This window comes from Mastacembelus armatus, chromosome 15, assembly GCF_900324485.2.
Source record: "Mastacembelus armatus chromosome 15, fMasArm1.2, whole genome shotgun sequence".
NCBI classification, from domain to species: Eukaryota; Metazoa; Chordata; class Actinopteri; order Synbranchiformes; family Mastacembelidae; genus Mastacembelus; species Mastacembelus armatus.
The window spans coordinates 10,378,592-10,396,894 of record NC_046647.1 but is presented as its reverse complement, the minus strand read 5'-3'; the positions used below and the strand labels follow the sequence as shown (position 1 = coordinate 10,396,894).

At 42.0% G+C, this 18,303-nt stretch overlaps 1 protein-coding gene across 1 annotated transcript in view; it reads left to right on the top strand.

Moving 5' to 3' along the window:
* The window catches only part of itga9 (integrin, alpha 9), a 43,359-nt gene extending 31,542 nt beyond the window's left edge, over window positions 1–11,817 (top strand). The window contains exons 19-28 of the mRNA XM_026310160.2: window positions 2,086–2,172; window positions 2,368–2,447; window positions 2,622–2,705; window positions 3,190–3,298; window positions 3,448–3,555; window positions 4,838–4,963; window positions 5,110–5,229; window positions 5,317–5,412; window positions 8,204–8,323; window positions 9,444–11,817. Of these exons, the coding sequence (XP_026165945.1) occupies window positions 2,086–2,172; window positions 2,368–2,447; window positions 2,622–2,705; window positions 3,190–3,298; window positions 3,448–3,555; window positions 4,838–4,963; window positions 5,110–5,229; window positions 5,317–5,412; window positions 8,204–8,323; window positions 9,444–9,542 (1,029 nt within the window). The 3' untranslated portion in view covers window positions 9,543–11,817. The remainder of the gene's footprint in view (window positions 1–2,085; window positions 2,173–2,367; window positions 2,448–2,621; window positions 2,706–3,189; window positions 3,299–3,447; window positions 3,556–4,837; window positions 4,964–5,109; window positions 5,230–5,316; window positions 5,413–8,203; window positions 8,324–9,443) is intronic.
* The last annotated feature ends 6,486 nt before the right edge of the window (window positions 11,818–18,303 follow it).

Sequence of the window (18,303 nt, the reverse complement as noted above, 5' to 3'; positions counted from 1 at the left end):
GACAAAGAGGCCACAGAGCAGATTTACTGCCATGTGCTTTATGAGGAATAATTGCTACTTTAGAAGACCAATATGATGATGTGACCCCTTTTTGCAAAGCTAAGGTCTGCTCCCAATCCTCCCCTGAGGCTTCGTCCCCAGTGAGCGAAGCATGAACTTGTACCCCCCTTATATTTCAGAGTGGGGTGTGTTTTCTCTCTGTTGTTCTTGCAACACAAGTTGTCAGAGAGCTGTGGAGGTGAATTGGATTCGAGAGGACTGCCTTCACTCCCATGGGACTCAGAGATTGCTGCACCAGCTTCTGTGTTTTCTCTTTTTATCTCTGAAATATTTGAATAGTTTACTTTTTTTTTTCTTTTCTTAAAGTTGTTATGGGACCATTCTGAATAATGAATACTTCAATAATTATTAGTAGTGTACTTAAAAGTGTATCCCTTACTTAATACTTTTGCTGATAACACACTGTATTTTTACTTATTCTGAATTTTATTACTACTTTTACTTAAGTGACCAATCTGAATTCTACTTCCTCCACTGATTTCTAGTGATTTAACTGTTGGAGAAAATAAGCCTTGTATTGAAAGGTCCAGAAAACTGGAATGCAACTGGGAAATGTGAGAAATTACTGGACCTTTATGCCTAAGAATACATTGTGTGTAGCTTTGATTTTCTTGGCTGTGAAGCAAAGCTTTGCTACAAAAGCCAAGGGTGGATCTTAATCTTCATACCTGTATGTGGGGTATAAAACAGGTATTGACACTGATTTGGAAAATAAATGTCCAAATATCAAAGTGTATAGAGACATGAAGAGACATGCAGCACATGGGACTCCTGTGTATTGTCATCCATACTGACGTAGTACAGTAGATGCTTCAGCTAACACTAAAGCGGTATAAACAATCCTGGTGATATTTAATGGGCCTGTCATTTGTGAAATGGCAGATCCATCTCAGTGTGTATTTGTTCCTGACAGAGAAAGACCAGAGAAAGTAAGCAAAAGAAAGAACGTGTTGAAAGCCTTGAACAAACTGTGTCGCTCTTCTCCCCATGGAGACGCATCACCCCATAAATCTGAGCTCTCTCTCGCTCTCTCATGGGCTGCCAGGTGGGTGATGGGTAAATAGGCTGACTTCCCAATCCTGCCCAGCCCCATGGGACATGCAGTGTTTGCACAGCAGCACTGAGGAATACAGGAAATAGAGGAAATTCCATCATTGCCATTTGTGCTGGGGTCCCCACCCCCACTACAAGGCTGGCTACAAAGGGCAGCGCTGCTTATTTAAACTGACTTAATGAAGATTGAGGGTGCAGCCACACCTTGAACTGGCACTGGGAATCTGCTGAATAGGTGGAATGGGAGTGTGGATGCTACATGGAATGGATGTCTGCATTTAAATATGTCGGCAGAGACAACCGACAACCTTCACACTGCTTTTTTTAATCACATTTGGAAACATCACGGCACAGGCTCAAACTGGGCAGCAGCAGTTTTGTATGACTTACCTTAAGGCCCCTGCTGAATGTTCCAGGAGCGCTAGTGTGTCTCTGTTTTATCTGTAAAGTACCTCTGCCTTGATTTCATGGTTCCAGCTTAGGAGCTCAGCTGACAGCCTTACAGTGAACTCTTGCTAAAAGAATTCTTACTCCTCATAGGGTCAAGGCCCAAGTGTTTACACAGCGCAGCCGGCGAAGCTCCATATTGTTTAGACAAGCTTCCAAACATACAGCCTGGAGGTTGTCCAATTAGCCACCCGTTGTGATGGCCGTGTGTGCCATCGCTGCTTTTTACATTCTTCATTTAACCTAGTTTGGATGATATGATATGAGAACCCATTATTTTACGTATAGACGTCTGTTATTAAAAATAAACATTGATCATGTTGTCAGTGTTGAAAAGTGTGCGTGTCAATGTGTGTGTGCTGTCAAAGCTGCAGTAGAGGATATTTGCATTCATTTTACCATCCAGAACAAACCTATCAGTTCCCTGTCACAGTGAGTGGCTCTACTGTGTTTTCTTCTTTGTGTCTTCTGTCTCCAGTCTATCTCATTATCAGCCCCTCTTATGTTCTGGCTATCTATTTGCAGGAAGAGAAGGGTATCTCCTGTGTACTTGTTGATTTGGAGTTCCTCAAATGCAGTGTGGGATTTCCCTTCATGAGAGCACAGACCAAGGTAGCTCAAAGAAAGATACATCTGAAGCACAACATTGAAACTGCATGCAGTATACATACCATTTTAGAGATGCTTTAATCCCAGTGTGTTGGTGTGCAGAAGACTCTGGCAAGCTATTTCATATCACATGAGAAACAGGTTTTTGGTGGAAAAATGACAGTGGCACTTTTTCTTTTTCTGTCTCCATCTCTCCAGTATCATTTTTCAGTGATTTTTGACACGAGTCAGCTCTCTGGGGATAACGATACACTGCAGTTCTTAATTCAAGCGAAAAGGTATGTTTTGAGGGTCACATTTAATCGCATACCCAAAATACTTGTTTTAGTAACGAGGGATTTCTGATTTATTCCTGTATAGCAAATACGTTTTTTAATGGTGTTCGTAGTATTTCAAATGTAGTAACTGAATTAATTTCTGATATGAATTAATACCTTTACTGTTTGTTGTAGCGCCAATCCTGAGCACAGACTCTCCGATAACGTTTTGGATCTGTCCATCCCTCTGATTCATGAGACTGACACAGTTATTACTGGGTAAGAACAATACAAACATGAACACCCATAACAGCAAGGTTTCTGTTAACAAACTTAAAGTTGTCTGAGTCTATGTGGCTCAGATGGAGACTTGAAGGGGTCGTCCATCTGTTGGCTCTTGGGAGGACAGGGAGTGCTTTGCTTTTGTCAGTATGGAGTAAATCAACTTGAAAAGGCTTATCTCTGAACGCTTTAGCATAGCTCTACTTCACAGGGAAGGGAGATTGATGTAAAACAGACCGAATCTGCCAGAACTCTGACATCTGATAAGACTGCTGTGTGTGTGCTGTCTTTACTGTGAAGGGAGGCTTCAAAGCAAAGCTGGGCACATCTAAAACCATATCTCAACTGAACTGCTGTTCTGACTGAAGCCAGAGATTTTTATAAAGCTCTTATTAATGCTATTTCTGTGAATATTTAAACACATTGTTTTTTAAATGCTAATGCATCATCATTGGTCTCTCCTGAACACTGTTGTCTGCAGTGTGGTGACACCGACCTCCTTCGTGTATGGAAACTCCATCGATGCCTCGCGCTTCGTCCAGTTGGAAGACATGGAGTGCAACTTTCAGCCTCTCAATCTCACTTTCCAGGTACTGTAAGCACTGAGTATACAGGATTTTCAATATTTTTACACCTTTCTTTAAATATTTACCTCTTATTCCTTTCGTCTCTATCTGTCTCTCTCTCTCTCTCTCTCCCTCTCTCTCTCTCTCTCTCTCTCTTTGCGATGTGGTTCAAGGCCATAAACAAGGGGCCCAGCAGGCTGCCTGGCTCCACTGTGGACATCAGGATACCCAACCGGCTGGCTGGCAGTGGAGCTGACATGTTCCACATCATTGAAACTCAGGTAAATGCCAACAGCAGTCAATCTACACTATTTATCTAGCCCAAATCCCTATGTATTAGTTTATTCACCTGCAGGGAGTCACATTTTAATTCAATTATCCAGCCTATGCCTGTCTGCATTTTTTGCTTTATGGCACAGCTTTCACAGCCACCTTAGAGGACACTTGAATGTGCAGCAAGCTATTAAACCAGTAGGTTTTTGTCATGGTATGGGCAATTTTCTTAGTGTGAGGCAGCAGTGTGGCAGGTAGAACTTAAACAAAAGTGTTGACGTTGCTACTGAAACTATCCAAAAATTTGGTTTCACATTTTACATTTAGATAAAGAAATGCAATACTCCCACTGGGATTGAATGTTTTCATAACCCTTGCACTTCTCTCTTCATAGAGGTGCATCATGGGGTAGCTCACGCTGTTAATTGTATTTTATGTGAATGGGCAGATGGGGTTGACTATATCCCACCCTCCCAGAGCCCATCTGGAATCACTTTCAGGAGATCAGACAGCTTGCACGAAGATGGAATGGGACACCTGCAGAGCGGGCTACTACCCCATACCATCCCAGTGTGGAAGCACAAATCATAAATGCTGTTATCATTGCATCTAACCAGTGACACACTGGACAGTTGCACACTTAATATTTTATAGCCAGATATTCTTACATTATATACAGACCTCCATATGTTCAGACATGATATATACAAGAGCTTGACTGTTGCACCATATGTTCTAGTTTTTCTGCACAAAATCCTTCAATCTTCAATATTTACTGTGAAAATTCAGTTCCAGTGGGAGTTTCACCAGGTTAAAGTTAGTGAAGCCTATGAATCCTCACAAATGCAAAGGCAGCACAAACACAGGACATGAGAAAGCACAGCAATAAAAGCAGAGCAGACAATGAGGAAGGCCAGAAGAAACTTCCACCTCCAGAGCTTCAGGTTAAGCTGAGGAAAGGCGAAGTGCTCCCGAGGGCTGGGCAGTAAACCAGACACAACCTAAATCACTCCATATGGGAAATCAGTGTGGGAGGGGTACCACCTTCATACAGGGGAGAACTTCCTGTGAGCCTTGGAGCCTCATAACAATGGTGGGATTGGGCCATTTTAGGTGGCAGAACTGTCTCTGACCACATTTTTAATGCCAAATCCAAATCCAAATCTGTCTTTGCAACATGTCTCCTGCTTTCCTCCATATCCTGACACGTATCTGATTTTACCTGAACTCTGTTATATTAATGACTTCCTTTGATTTTTAATTTACCTAAAAACACAACACTTGTTTCAGGTGGCCGATGGTCGAGGGAACTGCACGCCTCACAGGAACCCGACACCGTGCACCATCCCCCAGGACAGAGAGAGCATCTTCCACTCCATATTTGCCTTCTTCACCAAATCAGGACGCAAAGTCTTGGTAAATAAACAGCACTTTGACATTTCAGAGGTCACTGAAAGTTACTCCCTGTGAGGATTCTTGTGTTTTTTCAGTCAGTACAACATCTGTTTATCACACATCCTTGTCTCTCCCATGCACTTTCTCCTTTCTCCTCCTTTTACAAGGACTGTGACCGGCCTGGCAGAGCATGTATGACAATCTCCTGCAGTCTGGGCCCACAGTTACAAGATGAAGCTTTGAGCATAGATATAAAACTTCTACTCAACACTGAAATTCTTAAGCGGGTAGGACATGTCACAAGCTCAATCGATTTAGTTGCAGGTTATTGTAATTCTAACAGTAACAGAAATCCATTCTCTCTCAATCCATAGGATAGTTCCTCAGTGATCCAGTTTGTGACAAGGGGCAATGTGCAAGTAACTGACAGGGCCATGGAGGTGGCAGGGGGCCTGCCAGAGGACATTTCTGTGAGTATTTTGACTTCATTCTTTAGGGTTGTGTTCTGCAGCTTCATTTTTTGATCCATTCTCTCTGCTCTCATCAAACTTGTTTCCAGCCAGGGCAGAGTTGTCTTTAGTAAAGAAGACCCGAAATAATCATAAATTATAAAAAAAAAGCACAAGAAATGTGCCCATTGTGGATCATTTATAAAGGACTAAGCCCAGGGAACAGCTGTTCCCTGTAGTTATACTGTATGGTGGCACTTACATTGACTGTTTTAAGGGGCCTCGGCTGTGCTCAAGGACATACCCTCCCCCCACTGCTGTTTGCTGAGTGATTGAATGGCCCAGCAGATCAGATGTGATGATTATATTGAGCACCCAGCATGCTCTCAGTGGGATCTCTCAAGTGATTAGGGTGCTGACCGGGCCACAGGACTCCTAACCCTGAGCTCCAGACATGCTCAGAAAATTCAGACGTCCATACCATGCAGCTCTTTCAGCACTTAGTGAGTGTGCTCATTCCAACGACTATTACCACCCGAGGTTTTAGTAAACACAGTTACCTTTTCCCTCAGGATGCCTGTGGCTAGAGCACACACTGAAAAGTATAATTTGTGGTGCCTGGTTGTTGTGCTCACAGCAACCCTACTGGTTGTCAGCAGAACCTTTTTTTTTTTTTTTATCACCCATAAAATGTAAACAAACCTGCATGAAGAAATACCTCTTTGCCGTAAACATGCAAGTTACAGATTTAGCATCACAGAGCTGAGTTGAATGAACTTCACATTCAATCACACATTCCTAGAATTTGCCCTTTGCATAAGTTAAATTGGGAAAGGCAGAGAGCAACGACCAGCGGAGCTTTCATCTTTTTTGTTCGCACAAGCGCTTTGGCATGCACAACAGCAGTTAGATTCCAAAGCTCAGAGAAGGGGAGGTGTTAATGTGGGAAACTATTCAACAAAGAGATTAATCTTCACTTGGTTTCACTTGGTTTTGTCTCGGCTGACGTGGCGTCTCATGCCACATTTGTGTCCATACCCCGAGCAGCACTGCACACTGAAGTGCTGATGTTCCTCCATCAGTTTTAAAATTGCTCCATCACTGTTTGCACTAACAAACTACACAGCATTATGTGACATTTGGGAGATCAGATATTTCTTGCCATTGTTTAAGGTATTAAGTAAATAAAAACATCTATTTCATGACCCTAGTGAATGAATGTGTTTTCCATTTAGGGCCCCAATGTTGACACTAAAGCAGACTTAGCTGTGGCGCAGAGTAATATTTCACTCAAGTCAAGCCACTGTTAATTTATTGCAAGTCAGTTTAAGCAATCAAAGAAATTGTTTTAGAAATGACTTATGTATAGAAGTATCAAAAAGCTTTAGAGGAACTTTTGCAAGTACAAAGTCTAAATGGTCATTTTACTGTCACAAATTAAGTTTGTCAGAAAACCTGGTAAATACTGGTCCAAAGAAGTGATTTAAAATAATTGTTTATTTGCAATAACTAGAGTTTTTCAGTGGATACAAATTTTACAGTGTTCAGTGGGTTAAGTGAACTGAGTTTGCCTTCAGCAGGTCAGTGTTCTTTCGTGTCATGGGAAACAGCCTAAAGAGCTTTTATTTATTGTGGAAGCAGGCTGTTTTTTAAGAGTCTCCAAGGTTTCCCAGAATGGACGAAATAACTCAGCATCAGCCTCAATTGTGGGCTTCAGAGAATCACTTTAAAAACACAAGGCTCCAAATTGGAAAAGGGAGCAGACTTATTGTTTTGACTGACTTAAAAAGATGAATACAAGTTGGCATTAAAAATTTTAAATCTAATGAGCAGTGCATGGGGAAACAGTGATGGTCTAACTGACTAGTTTTGAGACTTTATTGATACTAGTGAAGAAAAGCATAATAAGCAACATCCTGTTAGACAGTTAAGGGCCAGTATACCAGCACTAAGGTGCTAAGGTGCTCACATAGACAAAGCTGTTTGATGTTTGATGTTTACCATTCATTATGTTTACCAAATTCACCATCATAACAGCATGAGGCTGCTGACTGACTGACTGACCAACCTTCATGCTGCTACTAGAGCTAAAAGTTATTGCTAAGTATCTGAATGAAAAGAAAGACATTTTTGTTGTTTGGCATTTGTGCCACAAAGATTTATTGACACTGCTGTTTGCTGCAAGAGGAACGAAGGTCACCACACATCCCTGTCCTGTCTGGACTGTGCTCAAAACTCAGGCTTTAGAGCAGTGGTCTCCGACTCCAGTCCTCCAGGTCCTCTGTACTGCTTGTTTTCCAACTATCCCTGCCCTCCCCACTGCTGATTATCTGGATCAGGTGTGTTCAGCCAATCAGAAACTGCTGGGATAGTCGGAGAAGAAGCAGGACAGTGGCCCTCATGGCCTGGAGTTGGAGACCCCTGCTTTAGAGCATGGGCCTTTCTTTGAATCCAATGTAAAATTCTGCTTCTGTGGCTTTTGCTTGAGAAATGATAGTGCTGATTTGGAATCTACATTGATTTTGTTTTAATTTACACTGACTTTAATGGTTTTGTTTTTGTATGATTGATTGACTGAATATGTTTTACGTAAAATAGAACCAGCATCCAGTTTCCTTCTGTGTGATGGTATTTTGGTTTAGCTCCTCTTGAATCAAGAGTCACCACTGCCTCAAATAAGATTTGTCCTGGTTGGTTTTGTTGCTCTACATTACATCATTAGCAACACATGATTTAGAGCCTATCCCAGTGTGTCCCTGCGTGTGCTGTATCTGAGCGTGACTCACTCACTGACTGAAATGTTCTGTTTTAGCTGGTGTTTGAGGCTCTTCACAGCCAGGAGCCGAGGGGTTACGTAGTCGGCTGGATCATTGCCATCAGTCTGCTGGTGGGAATCCTCATCTTTTTGCTGTTAGCTGTGCTACTCTGGAAGGTAAACCAATGCATGAACACAGATGTTTCAGCTCACAACATCTTATCACAAAGCTTACAAAACTGCTTGTTTCCCTAGTAATGTTTCACTGAAGCCATAATAGCAAAAAATAGACAGTTGTCATAAACGTTTGCATCATAGCCAGAAGCCTTGTGTCTAACTCTGAGGAGATGTCAGTGCAGTGTTCAGTTGTACAGCAACAGCTGGAGGTAAGGGAAGAGGTGGGGGTGAGAGCTTAGTGCCTTTAACAACAATGTAAAGAACAAATCACAGACTAGACAAAAATTCACACCATACCACTCACATGATAGAAGAATCTAAAAGGGACATGGCAATTACACTGATGTCCAGAGGCCCTTTCAATACAAAGCTCTTTTCTTTTTCGCTGCTTCATTTTCCCCCGGGAATGCCACAACTAAACCTTGGAATGTTGGTCCTGGGATATATTTCCCCCCTGATCCTCAGGTCCTCGGGTCCTGCCAAAATAAACCCCACTTACAAGAGCAGCACATGTCCTGTATTGCTCTTTCCAGGAAATGCCTGAGGAGAGTGCAGGTCTTTATCAATAAACTCTAGTAGCCAAATACAGACAAATTAATGGAGTTGTAGTGAAAAAGGCAGCATCCCAGTTTGGCTGCTTTGTTTAGATACACACACAGAATATATTGCTCTCTCCTGCATATTGCAGCTGATCAGCTGGTCAATTAATTATAAATTAATTGTTAATTCTACATGGAAAATGTTTGAATTTCTTCTGCTATGCTTGTTGTTTTGTGAGGTTTTAGCCTGTTAACCTTTTTCCATTATTGCCAGCTTGTTTTTAAAGCACATAATGCCTTAAGATTTTTAATTGATTTCTTGCCTCCCGGACATCCATTGTTTTCCCTTTTATTCACTTAACGAGAAATCTCAGCTCACATGCATTGTATTTCTAACTTATAAATATAATGTATCACCTAAGGTCAGAGCTATTATTTGATAAAATGATGTTATTATACTCTGAAATATAAATATATGATATTCATAATGTCAAAGTAGTGTACATACAATTGTGTTTTCAGATCTGACCATAGATATACCTTACTAACCACCAGTTTTAATCCCTCTCGCTCTTTGACAGATGGGTTTCTTCCGTCGGCGCTACAGAGAGATCATTGAGGCTGAAAAGAACAGGAAGGACAGTGAGGAAAGCTGGGACTGGATGGAAAAAAACCACTGAGGCTTGCAGTGGGGATCCCAGTGGAGCCAATGAGATTAGGGATTGGGTCAAGAAGGATCCATTAGCTAGGGGTTTCGCATGCCGAGCCATCCCAGCGGCACCAGGACCTTCAGTCTTCCATATGTGGAAGAAAATAATATTCTCCATATTTTTTGGGGACTTGTTTTTTGTTCTGAGTTGGGGTCCAGGAAACAAGCTTCTGAGGTGACAGCATGGCTTGCCAGAGGACACTTGCTGTGGAACTCAGCTAATCTCACAGGAGGTAACTCCCAGCCAGTGGGGCAGGCCTGTTGATGGAGATCCACATCCGTACCAGGATGTCGAGACAGCATGAATACAGGTGGACAACAAAACCCTCAGGGCTGTGTTACATGGCAAATTTATTTTTATACCTATACTTTAAGCCATATTGTATAAAACCTGGCTTTGAGAAGAGCTGAGGTTTGAAGGCCATTATAAACATACTGCATCTACGGTATGTTTTCCTAAAAGCACTGATGTTTGATAAGAATGAAAGACTTGGCTCCATAGCTTTACTTTGTATGCCAAAGATATGTCCTGTATAGCATATGATTGGAGTTGTTTGTATATTCAGTTCTTCCTGGAGAGATTGTATCTTTTCTGTAGCATTTTTAGCTCTATTACACATCTGACTGGCCCCCCCTCCCACAGACATTCAATCAAGAGTTCATTCTGTTTTACACCCATGCACACGATGATTAAAACACTGTGTCCTTATGTCATCCGCTAGTGTTGTCTCGGAAGCTCTGTAGGCCAATAAAAGTGCTCTCTGAGTCTCTTAGGACCTTACTTCAAGATGTGGTAATCTACTGCACTGTAGAGTTTTCCATTACCACTTTATTTTCTGTGTTTCCTTTATTATCCATGCCTGAAATGCAGGGGATGGGTTGTAAATTATACCACATTCACATTAGCATTCCATTTGTCCTTGTCTGGATTTTTAACCAAGTTTGGATGTGATAGAAATGGATGTAACATACAATTCATGATTTGGAAAGATTTAAATTTAAATTTTTACTTTCTGCAATGCTTTGAATAAACAAATGCTTTTAGAGGCTAACATGCAGTAGATTAAATTATGTGGAAGCTGCTTTTGTGAGGATCTGTTGCTCAGGTATGCAGCTGACCCTTTGGATGGACCCTCAGAGTTTTTCAGGTTCAAGTGGAGAAATTTTAGTTGATTCTGTTCTAAATTCTCACTGAAAGTTATCCACTATACGACATGACATGAGACATGATCGTGATTTATTTTTGAAACCTTTCCAGACTTCACCCAAGCAGACTGTATTTAATTTTATCATTATGTTAGTAGGCATTGAGTGTTAACATGAAATCTGAGGTACATTACTGTCGATGGGAGTCCACTGACATTTACAGGGCCCCATGGCATGACTAATGCCCTAAGAATAGGTGGGAATGTGCTGTACCTAATCACTGTACATAAACTAGCTCTTTGGGGCTCAGGGAAAAAGCTTGTTTTAAGTCAACATGATGGAATGTCAACGCCCTGAAAATCTGCCAAAGTCCACGGCTCATCTGCACTCAGATTTTTACCCCACATGAACATCTTTTACACGCTCGGCTAGTTTGTGAAAAATAGTGAATTAGAAAGTATAAAGTTTAGAATACATATCCCCAAAGATGTAAAACTAGTAACCATTAACTACATTTGATGGACTTCTTTCATTAAATATAATGCAAACAAAAGTTATATTGTGCCCAACAACATGTTTTGATGTCAGTTTTGAAGAATTTATCCCTGCAGTCTCATGTCTGTTGGGCATTTTTGCAGTCGACTGGAGCCCGATATAAATGTGCAATGCCAAAGAACAAAAAACTATATTTTAAGACTTCAGTGCTAAGACACTTTATGGCTCACTATGATTGCTTGGCTCTATTATGCTGTGTGATTATTTTGTTGAGCGAGTCCACTTTATTTTACCATTCAGTTCCACTGGCATGACAGTATATGCTGTACACATTCACGTCTCTCCGCTGCATCTGTTAAACCAGTGCTATACCTGTATGCAGAGAAACCGACACTTGACATTTTTTGGTAAATTTTAACTGTGATGGTTTGATGATGTTTGTATGTTTCTTGTCACTGTTAATCACACCGTTATCTGGGGTTTTGTTCTGAGTATACTACTGTCACTAAATATCTTTTCCATTATAGTGTGCTGTATGTTTGATGTTTTAAAGTCATGTTTGAGCTGTATATTTATCTGTTGATAAATTTCAGAGTGAAATTTCATGGTTCTGGTATGCTGTTTTTGTCAACATCCAGTGTAATTAATTGGCGGTTTGCTTTTCTTTCGATGGTGTATGGTGCCCTCTGCTGGCTGCTTTTTATATGCAAAAACTCAGTGGAAAAAAAAAACTACAAACTAAATAGCCAAAGCTCTTTAAACACTTCAGAATATATTTATATAAATGTCATGTTTTTATTGAGAAGGATGGAAGTATTTGCTCCGTCAGTGCAGCCTATCACATTGGGAAACCATGCAAAATGAAAATGAATTAGGTCTACCAGGGGTGACAGCATATTAAAAAACTGTCATTTTAACTGTATTAAGTCTTATGAAACACTTAGCTGCAGATCTATGGATCAATCTCCTGTTTTACGGATGTTTAAAGGATCTCCATTTCTGGAACAGAAGACTAAGTTTCCCTCAAATCAGGGTTAGATAGCACTAACTAACACAAATTAGCATAATGCAGCAAACACAAAATGATATCATAAACACAAAAACAAGCACAAGTTGGGCACAAGGCACCGCAGACAACAAACGAGGTGGTACAGCCGGTATGAGGCACAACAAGCCACAACATTTCTATAACTGATAACACTTCGTTCCATTAATAATAGAATCTAATTTATTCCTTCAGTTTTTGCTCTCATTGTATAAAGCTGAACACACACACACTTCACACCCTCAGAGACACAAATGTTAATGTTTCATGTTTCTTCTATAATGGCTTTTGTCCTGTGAATGCATTCAGGTATACTGTATGTTTGATAACAAGAGCTTTAGCGTAGCGCGCAAGAGAGGGGCAGGAGTGATCCTTGACTGCTACACATAAGCTTGTGAACTGGGACAGTAATAGTTGATTAAATCTTCAGTTCACTGACTCATGCATCTGCTTTATACTGTCCAGATGATGTGTACACCCTGAGGAAAAAATTGATCCACCCAATTGCACACTCACAGGGCAAAGAGATAGATGAGAGAAACAAAAGCTGAAGATAAAGTCCTTCCTTAAAAAAAGGACAAACTGTCTCCTCTTTGCTCTGTAGGAGAAGCATGGATAAGCCACGCCCTCTGGAGGGCCACGAGAGAATAATGGTGCAGGACAGTGAAATGCATATGTCTGCTTTGTGTCTGTCTTTTTGGTGGAATGGGAGTTGCTGCGTGAAACACTGAAAATGTGTTTAACTGCAGGTTTGCATAAGAATATGTCAAAAGTAGAGGGCAGCCAATCACTTGTTAAAACCAGTAAGGTTATGTTTCTTGATCAAGTGACACCAGTTGCTAGGAAACACTGTCATCAAACACATGTTTTTTTTGTAAAGTCCAATGAATTATTAATACTGAATACAGCAGGATCACTCTGACTAATGGAGCTGCTGACTTTCTTCTGACCAGAGAGAATCACTCTGCTGATCATGTCCTCTTTACTGGACCATGGATTGATTAGGACTGCGGCGGCGGAGCAGGTGGTTGCACCGATAGCGAGTCACTTGTGCCATTTGGTACTGCTGTGTGACAGTGCAGAGGAACCTGAACAGTTCAGCCAGCTGGAGGGAGCAGCTCAGGCAGTGGCTAAAGCTGCTGAGAACATGGCAACCGTAGCTTCCAGGTATGTACAGTCTGGAGTTCACTGGAGTCAAATACAGAAATGTACAATGCTGCAGGTACAACAGTCCATCAGAAATACATTCTAACATATGAAATCAGTAAACTTATAAAGACACTGACATACATTGTAGGATAAATACCAGACTCTTGTTATCCAGGCAAATAAGCGAGACAGAGGATGAGGTTTTGCAGGTGGAGATGTCGTCCCTGTTAGAGTCCGTCACTGTGTCTGGACAACATGTGCTATTGGCTGCCCAGAAACTCAGCATCCAGCCCAGTTTGGCTGAACACAGAGAGGACCTCATTACAGCGACACAAAATGTCTTCCTGGGAGTAGTCAAAGTAAAGTATGAGATTTTTTATTCTCCTTGTTGTAAAGGAGCAAATGCATGAACACGTACAGTACATACAGTCAACAGACATTACCCTACAGTTCCATGTCTCTTTAAAATGCAAACTGCTCAGCAGCAGAAAGAGCTAGCCTTATCTGTCTCTGTGCTTTTAGGTTCTGTTAGTGGATGACGATGCCGCTGTCAGGAAAGTTGTATCGGCTGCTGATCGAGTTTTGGACTGCCTCTCTGAGCTGGGCTCTTCCTCAGACATGAAGTCCCTGCTCAAATCTTTCCAGTTGTTTTCGGAAGCTCTGCTTCTCCTCAACAGTCTAACACTGGAGAGAGCAAATTCCTTACAGGACTGCAGTCAAACTAAACAACTTCTTGATTCCTTGGAGACCCTGAGGAAATGCATCTCCATGCTGCACACAGCCATGTGTACCACTATTAAACACCCTACAAGTGATCAGGCCCAAGCAGCCAAAAGGTACATTCTGGACAAAGTGCAGAGTACGGTGAATGACATAATTGTAGTCCTGAAAAGCGAATGTCACAGTGGATCACTTGGTTCTTGTGGATATTACACAGGAAGAAGGAACAGCCTGTTGAAACTGCTTACAAGTTCCTCTCCCTCCTCAATTCAAGGCAGTGGCTTTGATAGCATTGTAAGAGAATTTGTGTTCCATTGTATGGTCGTGGCAAACTCTTCTCGTAGAGAGTTCCAGCAAAGAGTGGTGGGTCATTGTCGTTACATCCTGCAGTTCTGGTCGGACATAAAGAAGATTTTAAAGACTTCAGAGGATCCTGATGACTCTGAGCAAAACCTTCAGAAGACCTGCACTTTGTTTGTGCATCAAATACAAATGCTTGACAAAGCCTTGATGACTACTATTCTTTATGAAGTCTTGGACACATTTCTAATGGCATTTTCTACATTTGAAGAGCTTTTAACCATAATGAGACAGATTCTAGTTGCAGATTTCTCTACAAAGATGGATCTGAACATAATTCAGCCGCTAGTTGAGGATTTCATATCGTCCACGTATCGACTAATCCAGGTGACTAATTTTATTGCAGCTGTGGCTGTTGATGCAAAGTGTCTGGAGAATGTGGAGAACTCACGAGCAGCCCTCACAAGACTCAGGGACCAAATCGCACCTCTTTCACTGGAGCTGTCGGATAATTCAATTCAAACTGTTCAGGAGCTTCAGATGTTGTGTCAGAAATGGGAGGAGGAGACCAGTCAGCTTCAGGATGCCCTTAGTGATGTAATGGATGTGAGAGACTTCACTAGTATTGCTATTAACGAGATGATCAATGACCGGTATGGATGTGATGCAGCGTATAGAGATCAGAGTTATGAACGGTTTCATGAACATGCAACAAAACTTCTGCATCGCATGAAGCTGGTGATTCATTCAGTGAAGAGGCACTTGGACAGAAGTGATAACCCCATCTACAGGAACGGCCTTCTGGTCCTGCTGAAACAGGTTCAGTCATCTCAGACCAAAGTGGGTGAATCAGTTAGAGACATGCTATCAGGTTCCAGTCTGAATGTGGATGTATATTCTTCCTTCTCAGACAACATCTCCACAGTCATTCAGCATTTCAGAGTGCTAAGAGAGGGACTGGATGGCCAACAGCATCCACATCTCCTGAGCCCACTGAGAGAGGGAGCAAGGCAGTCTGAAATTTCAGAGTCAAGTTTACCAGTCAAAGGCTCTTATGAAATGAACCTGGCTTGTTTGATACAAGGCTTGAATTCTCCTCTTTTAGGTATTATGGAGAGAGATTCCTATAGTGAACATGAAGAGGAGCACTCAGATGAGGAAATCATAGAAGCGGAACTGACTCATAAATATGACAGCAATGATTTAAAGGTACCAGCTGTGTCAGATCTGCCCAAACTGATCCCCAAGCCTCTTGAATTTGACCTTTTACCCCTCTTGTATGAAGTTGTGACTGTGACTAAAGGGAAAGATGTGACAGTGCTCAACCGGGTCTGCACTGCTGTTCTCGAGCTGTCAAACTGTTATGCTCAAGCTGCAAGAGAAGCTTTAGCCATTGTTGATGTGGTCGATCGTCAAACCTTGGAAAGTTTTAGGGCAGAGCTGGTTTCACTGACTCCGCTGCTCATCCAGACAGCTCAAGAAACAGCGATGAGCTCAGCAATGAGCACAGAGAGCATCTACAAACACAGCACACAGTTTTCTGACCTTATTAAACACATTCGAAAGGTGTTGCTGCCAGTAGCTGGAACCTGGCATCATGCTGTTTATGCTGAGCTGCAAGGAAACCACCCAACAACGGCAGGCAGTGTCTCACAGCAACTAAATGAAGTGATGGGGTTATGTGCTGATGTGGTACAGCTCTTGGCATCGTCTGATTTAACCTCACAAAGCGACAGTCAAGAAACATTCAGTGCTTTACACAACAAGCTGAACAAAGCCCAGAACAACACAAGGTATCTGGTTGAGTTTTCCACGTCACTGCAAGTACAGGTAGATCAACTAGAGGGACTCTGTATCCTCTGGGGCCTGTCTGTTCAGATTTTGCTAAATTCTATAGATAATATTCTGGGAGCATCAACGGCAATGAATCACATGAGCCCTCAGAAACAGCTGTCAGTGTTGTCTGAAAACTCACTACGAATCCAAGAGGCTGCGAGGCTCACCAGCCTAATCTGTAAGAGTGCTTACCAATCAAAACAGTTAACAGGATACCAGGAAGAGCTAAAAGCACTGACTGGAGCCTACCTTAAAGCTGCCGAAGAGCTTGACATCGTGCCAACAGTGATGCAGCTTGCAAAATCAGAATTCTTTCAGAGACATTTGTTGATCAAAATTAAAGTGCTTTCTGATCATTTACACAAATCTAATAAGGATTATGACTCTGCACTTCAAGATATTGTCAGTATTGCTTGTTTTGCTGTTGAACACTTCAGGGAGACCAACACAGAAGAGGCAGAGCAAAAGTTTGAAAACGCAGCAGAAACACTTATTGAAAATGTAAAATCTGCAGCCAAAAGTGTTGAGGACTGTTTAAACTACATCCGTGACCCACGGGCCCGTTCTAATCTGAGGTCCATCAACGACCACCTGTCTTTTCAGGTCGCAGATATAATCAGCAGGGCCAGGCTAATGATCGAGACTTGCTATATTTGTGACACACTCAGTCTGGATGTGCAGATACAGTGCTGGGCAGCCAAAGCCCATTATGTGGTGGAGGAGATCAGGAAGCACGATGGGATTCACCAAGAGGCCAAAGAGCACATCACGGCTGGTCTAGAAGGCAGAACAACTAAGGATGTTAAAGAAGTGTTGGCTACAATCTCATTTAAAGCCAAAGAGGTGGAATTTCCCCCTGACACAACAACTACACCTCAGCAGAACAGCAATACCCAAAGTATAGCTACTGCAGAACCAAATGTGAACACCACAACTGTGGCCAAACATGGACCAGGAAACAAGGAAAAAGATGTGAGCATATCATGACCAAGAAGATTTCACAGGTCATTGCTTCCTCAATGTTTCAGTAATTCATGTGCTTATTTTTTCTCTACAGGATCGTGCTGTATCTGGTTCATGCAAAGAAGATTCTTCATTGACCGATACTTCCCTTTTTCTAAAGCAACAGAGTGACAGCTGGGATCCCAGGGACAACAGGATTGTCCAGGTGACCAGGAGGATGGCTGACACAATATGTTACATGACTCAGTACCTGAAGAAGAAAGGCCCAATACCGGTAAAAACCACTAGAGGTCACTTTTCTACCTTCATGTTGATATGGCTCATTTATTCACAGTCATTCCTGTTTTTTCAGAATAAAGAGGCATTTGTAACTGCAGCCAAAGATGTGATCTGTAACTGCCAGACAGCGACTCAGTTTATCAGAGTTATTGCCAATCACTGCCTGGATAAACAGTGTACAGTGGAACTGTCCCTCATTGTGGAGCAGATTCTCACTATCACCAACCAGCTGAACATCATTTCCAGGTCAGAAGAGCTTAGACATCAGCCTAGTACAAACATACAGATGTGTATTAAAAAGTGTAAGGTAACAAAGATTTTCTTACTGTTTTGTTAGTGTCAACGCTGTAACGCCTGGGTCCAAATCATCTGATGAGATCCTGGTGAAGAATGCACAGAATCTACTCCAAACAGTCCTGCGGGGCGTCCATGCTGCAGAGACAGCCTGCATCACAGTAAATTTAGCACCACATAAATACTGGACCATAGCAGACCTGTAATGCTATGATGTCTTCTGAGAGATAAGTTATCTGAGCCATTAAAACTATTCAATTACGATTTTATTTCAGGGTTTGAAGCAGCCAGAGCCAAGCTCAGATGGTGCAGAGGCCACAGCTTTGTGTTTCCAGTGGAAGAGGAACCTGGACCTCCATCGAGCCCAGCAGACCTCTAACCCTGAGACTGATGAGCTGGGCTTGAGGAAGACATCACTGCACCCTGAAGCACCCAGTCTCTTGTTAATGTGCAAGATGGCTACAAGTGACCACTAGATGTGGTCCAATGGAGTCCAAGTGTCCAC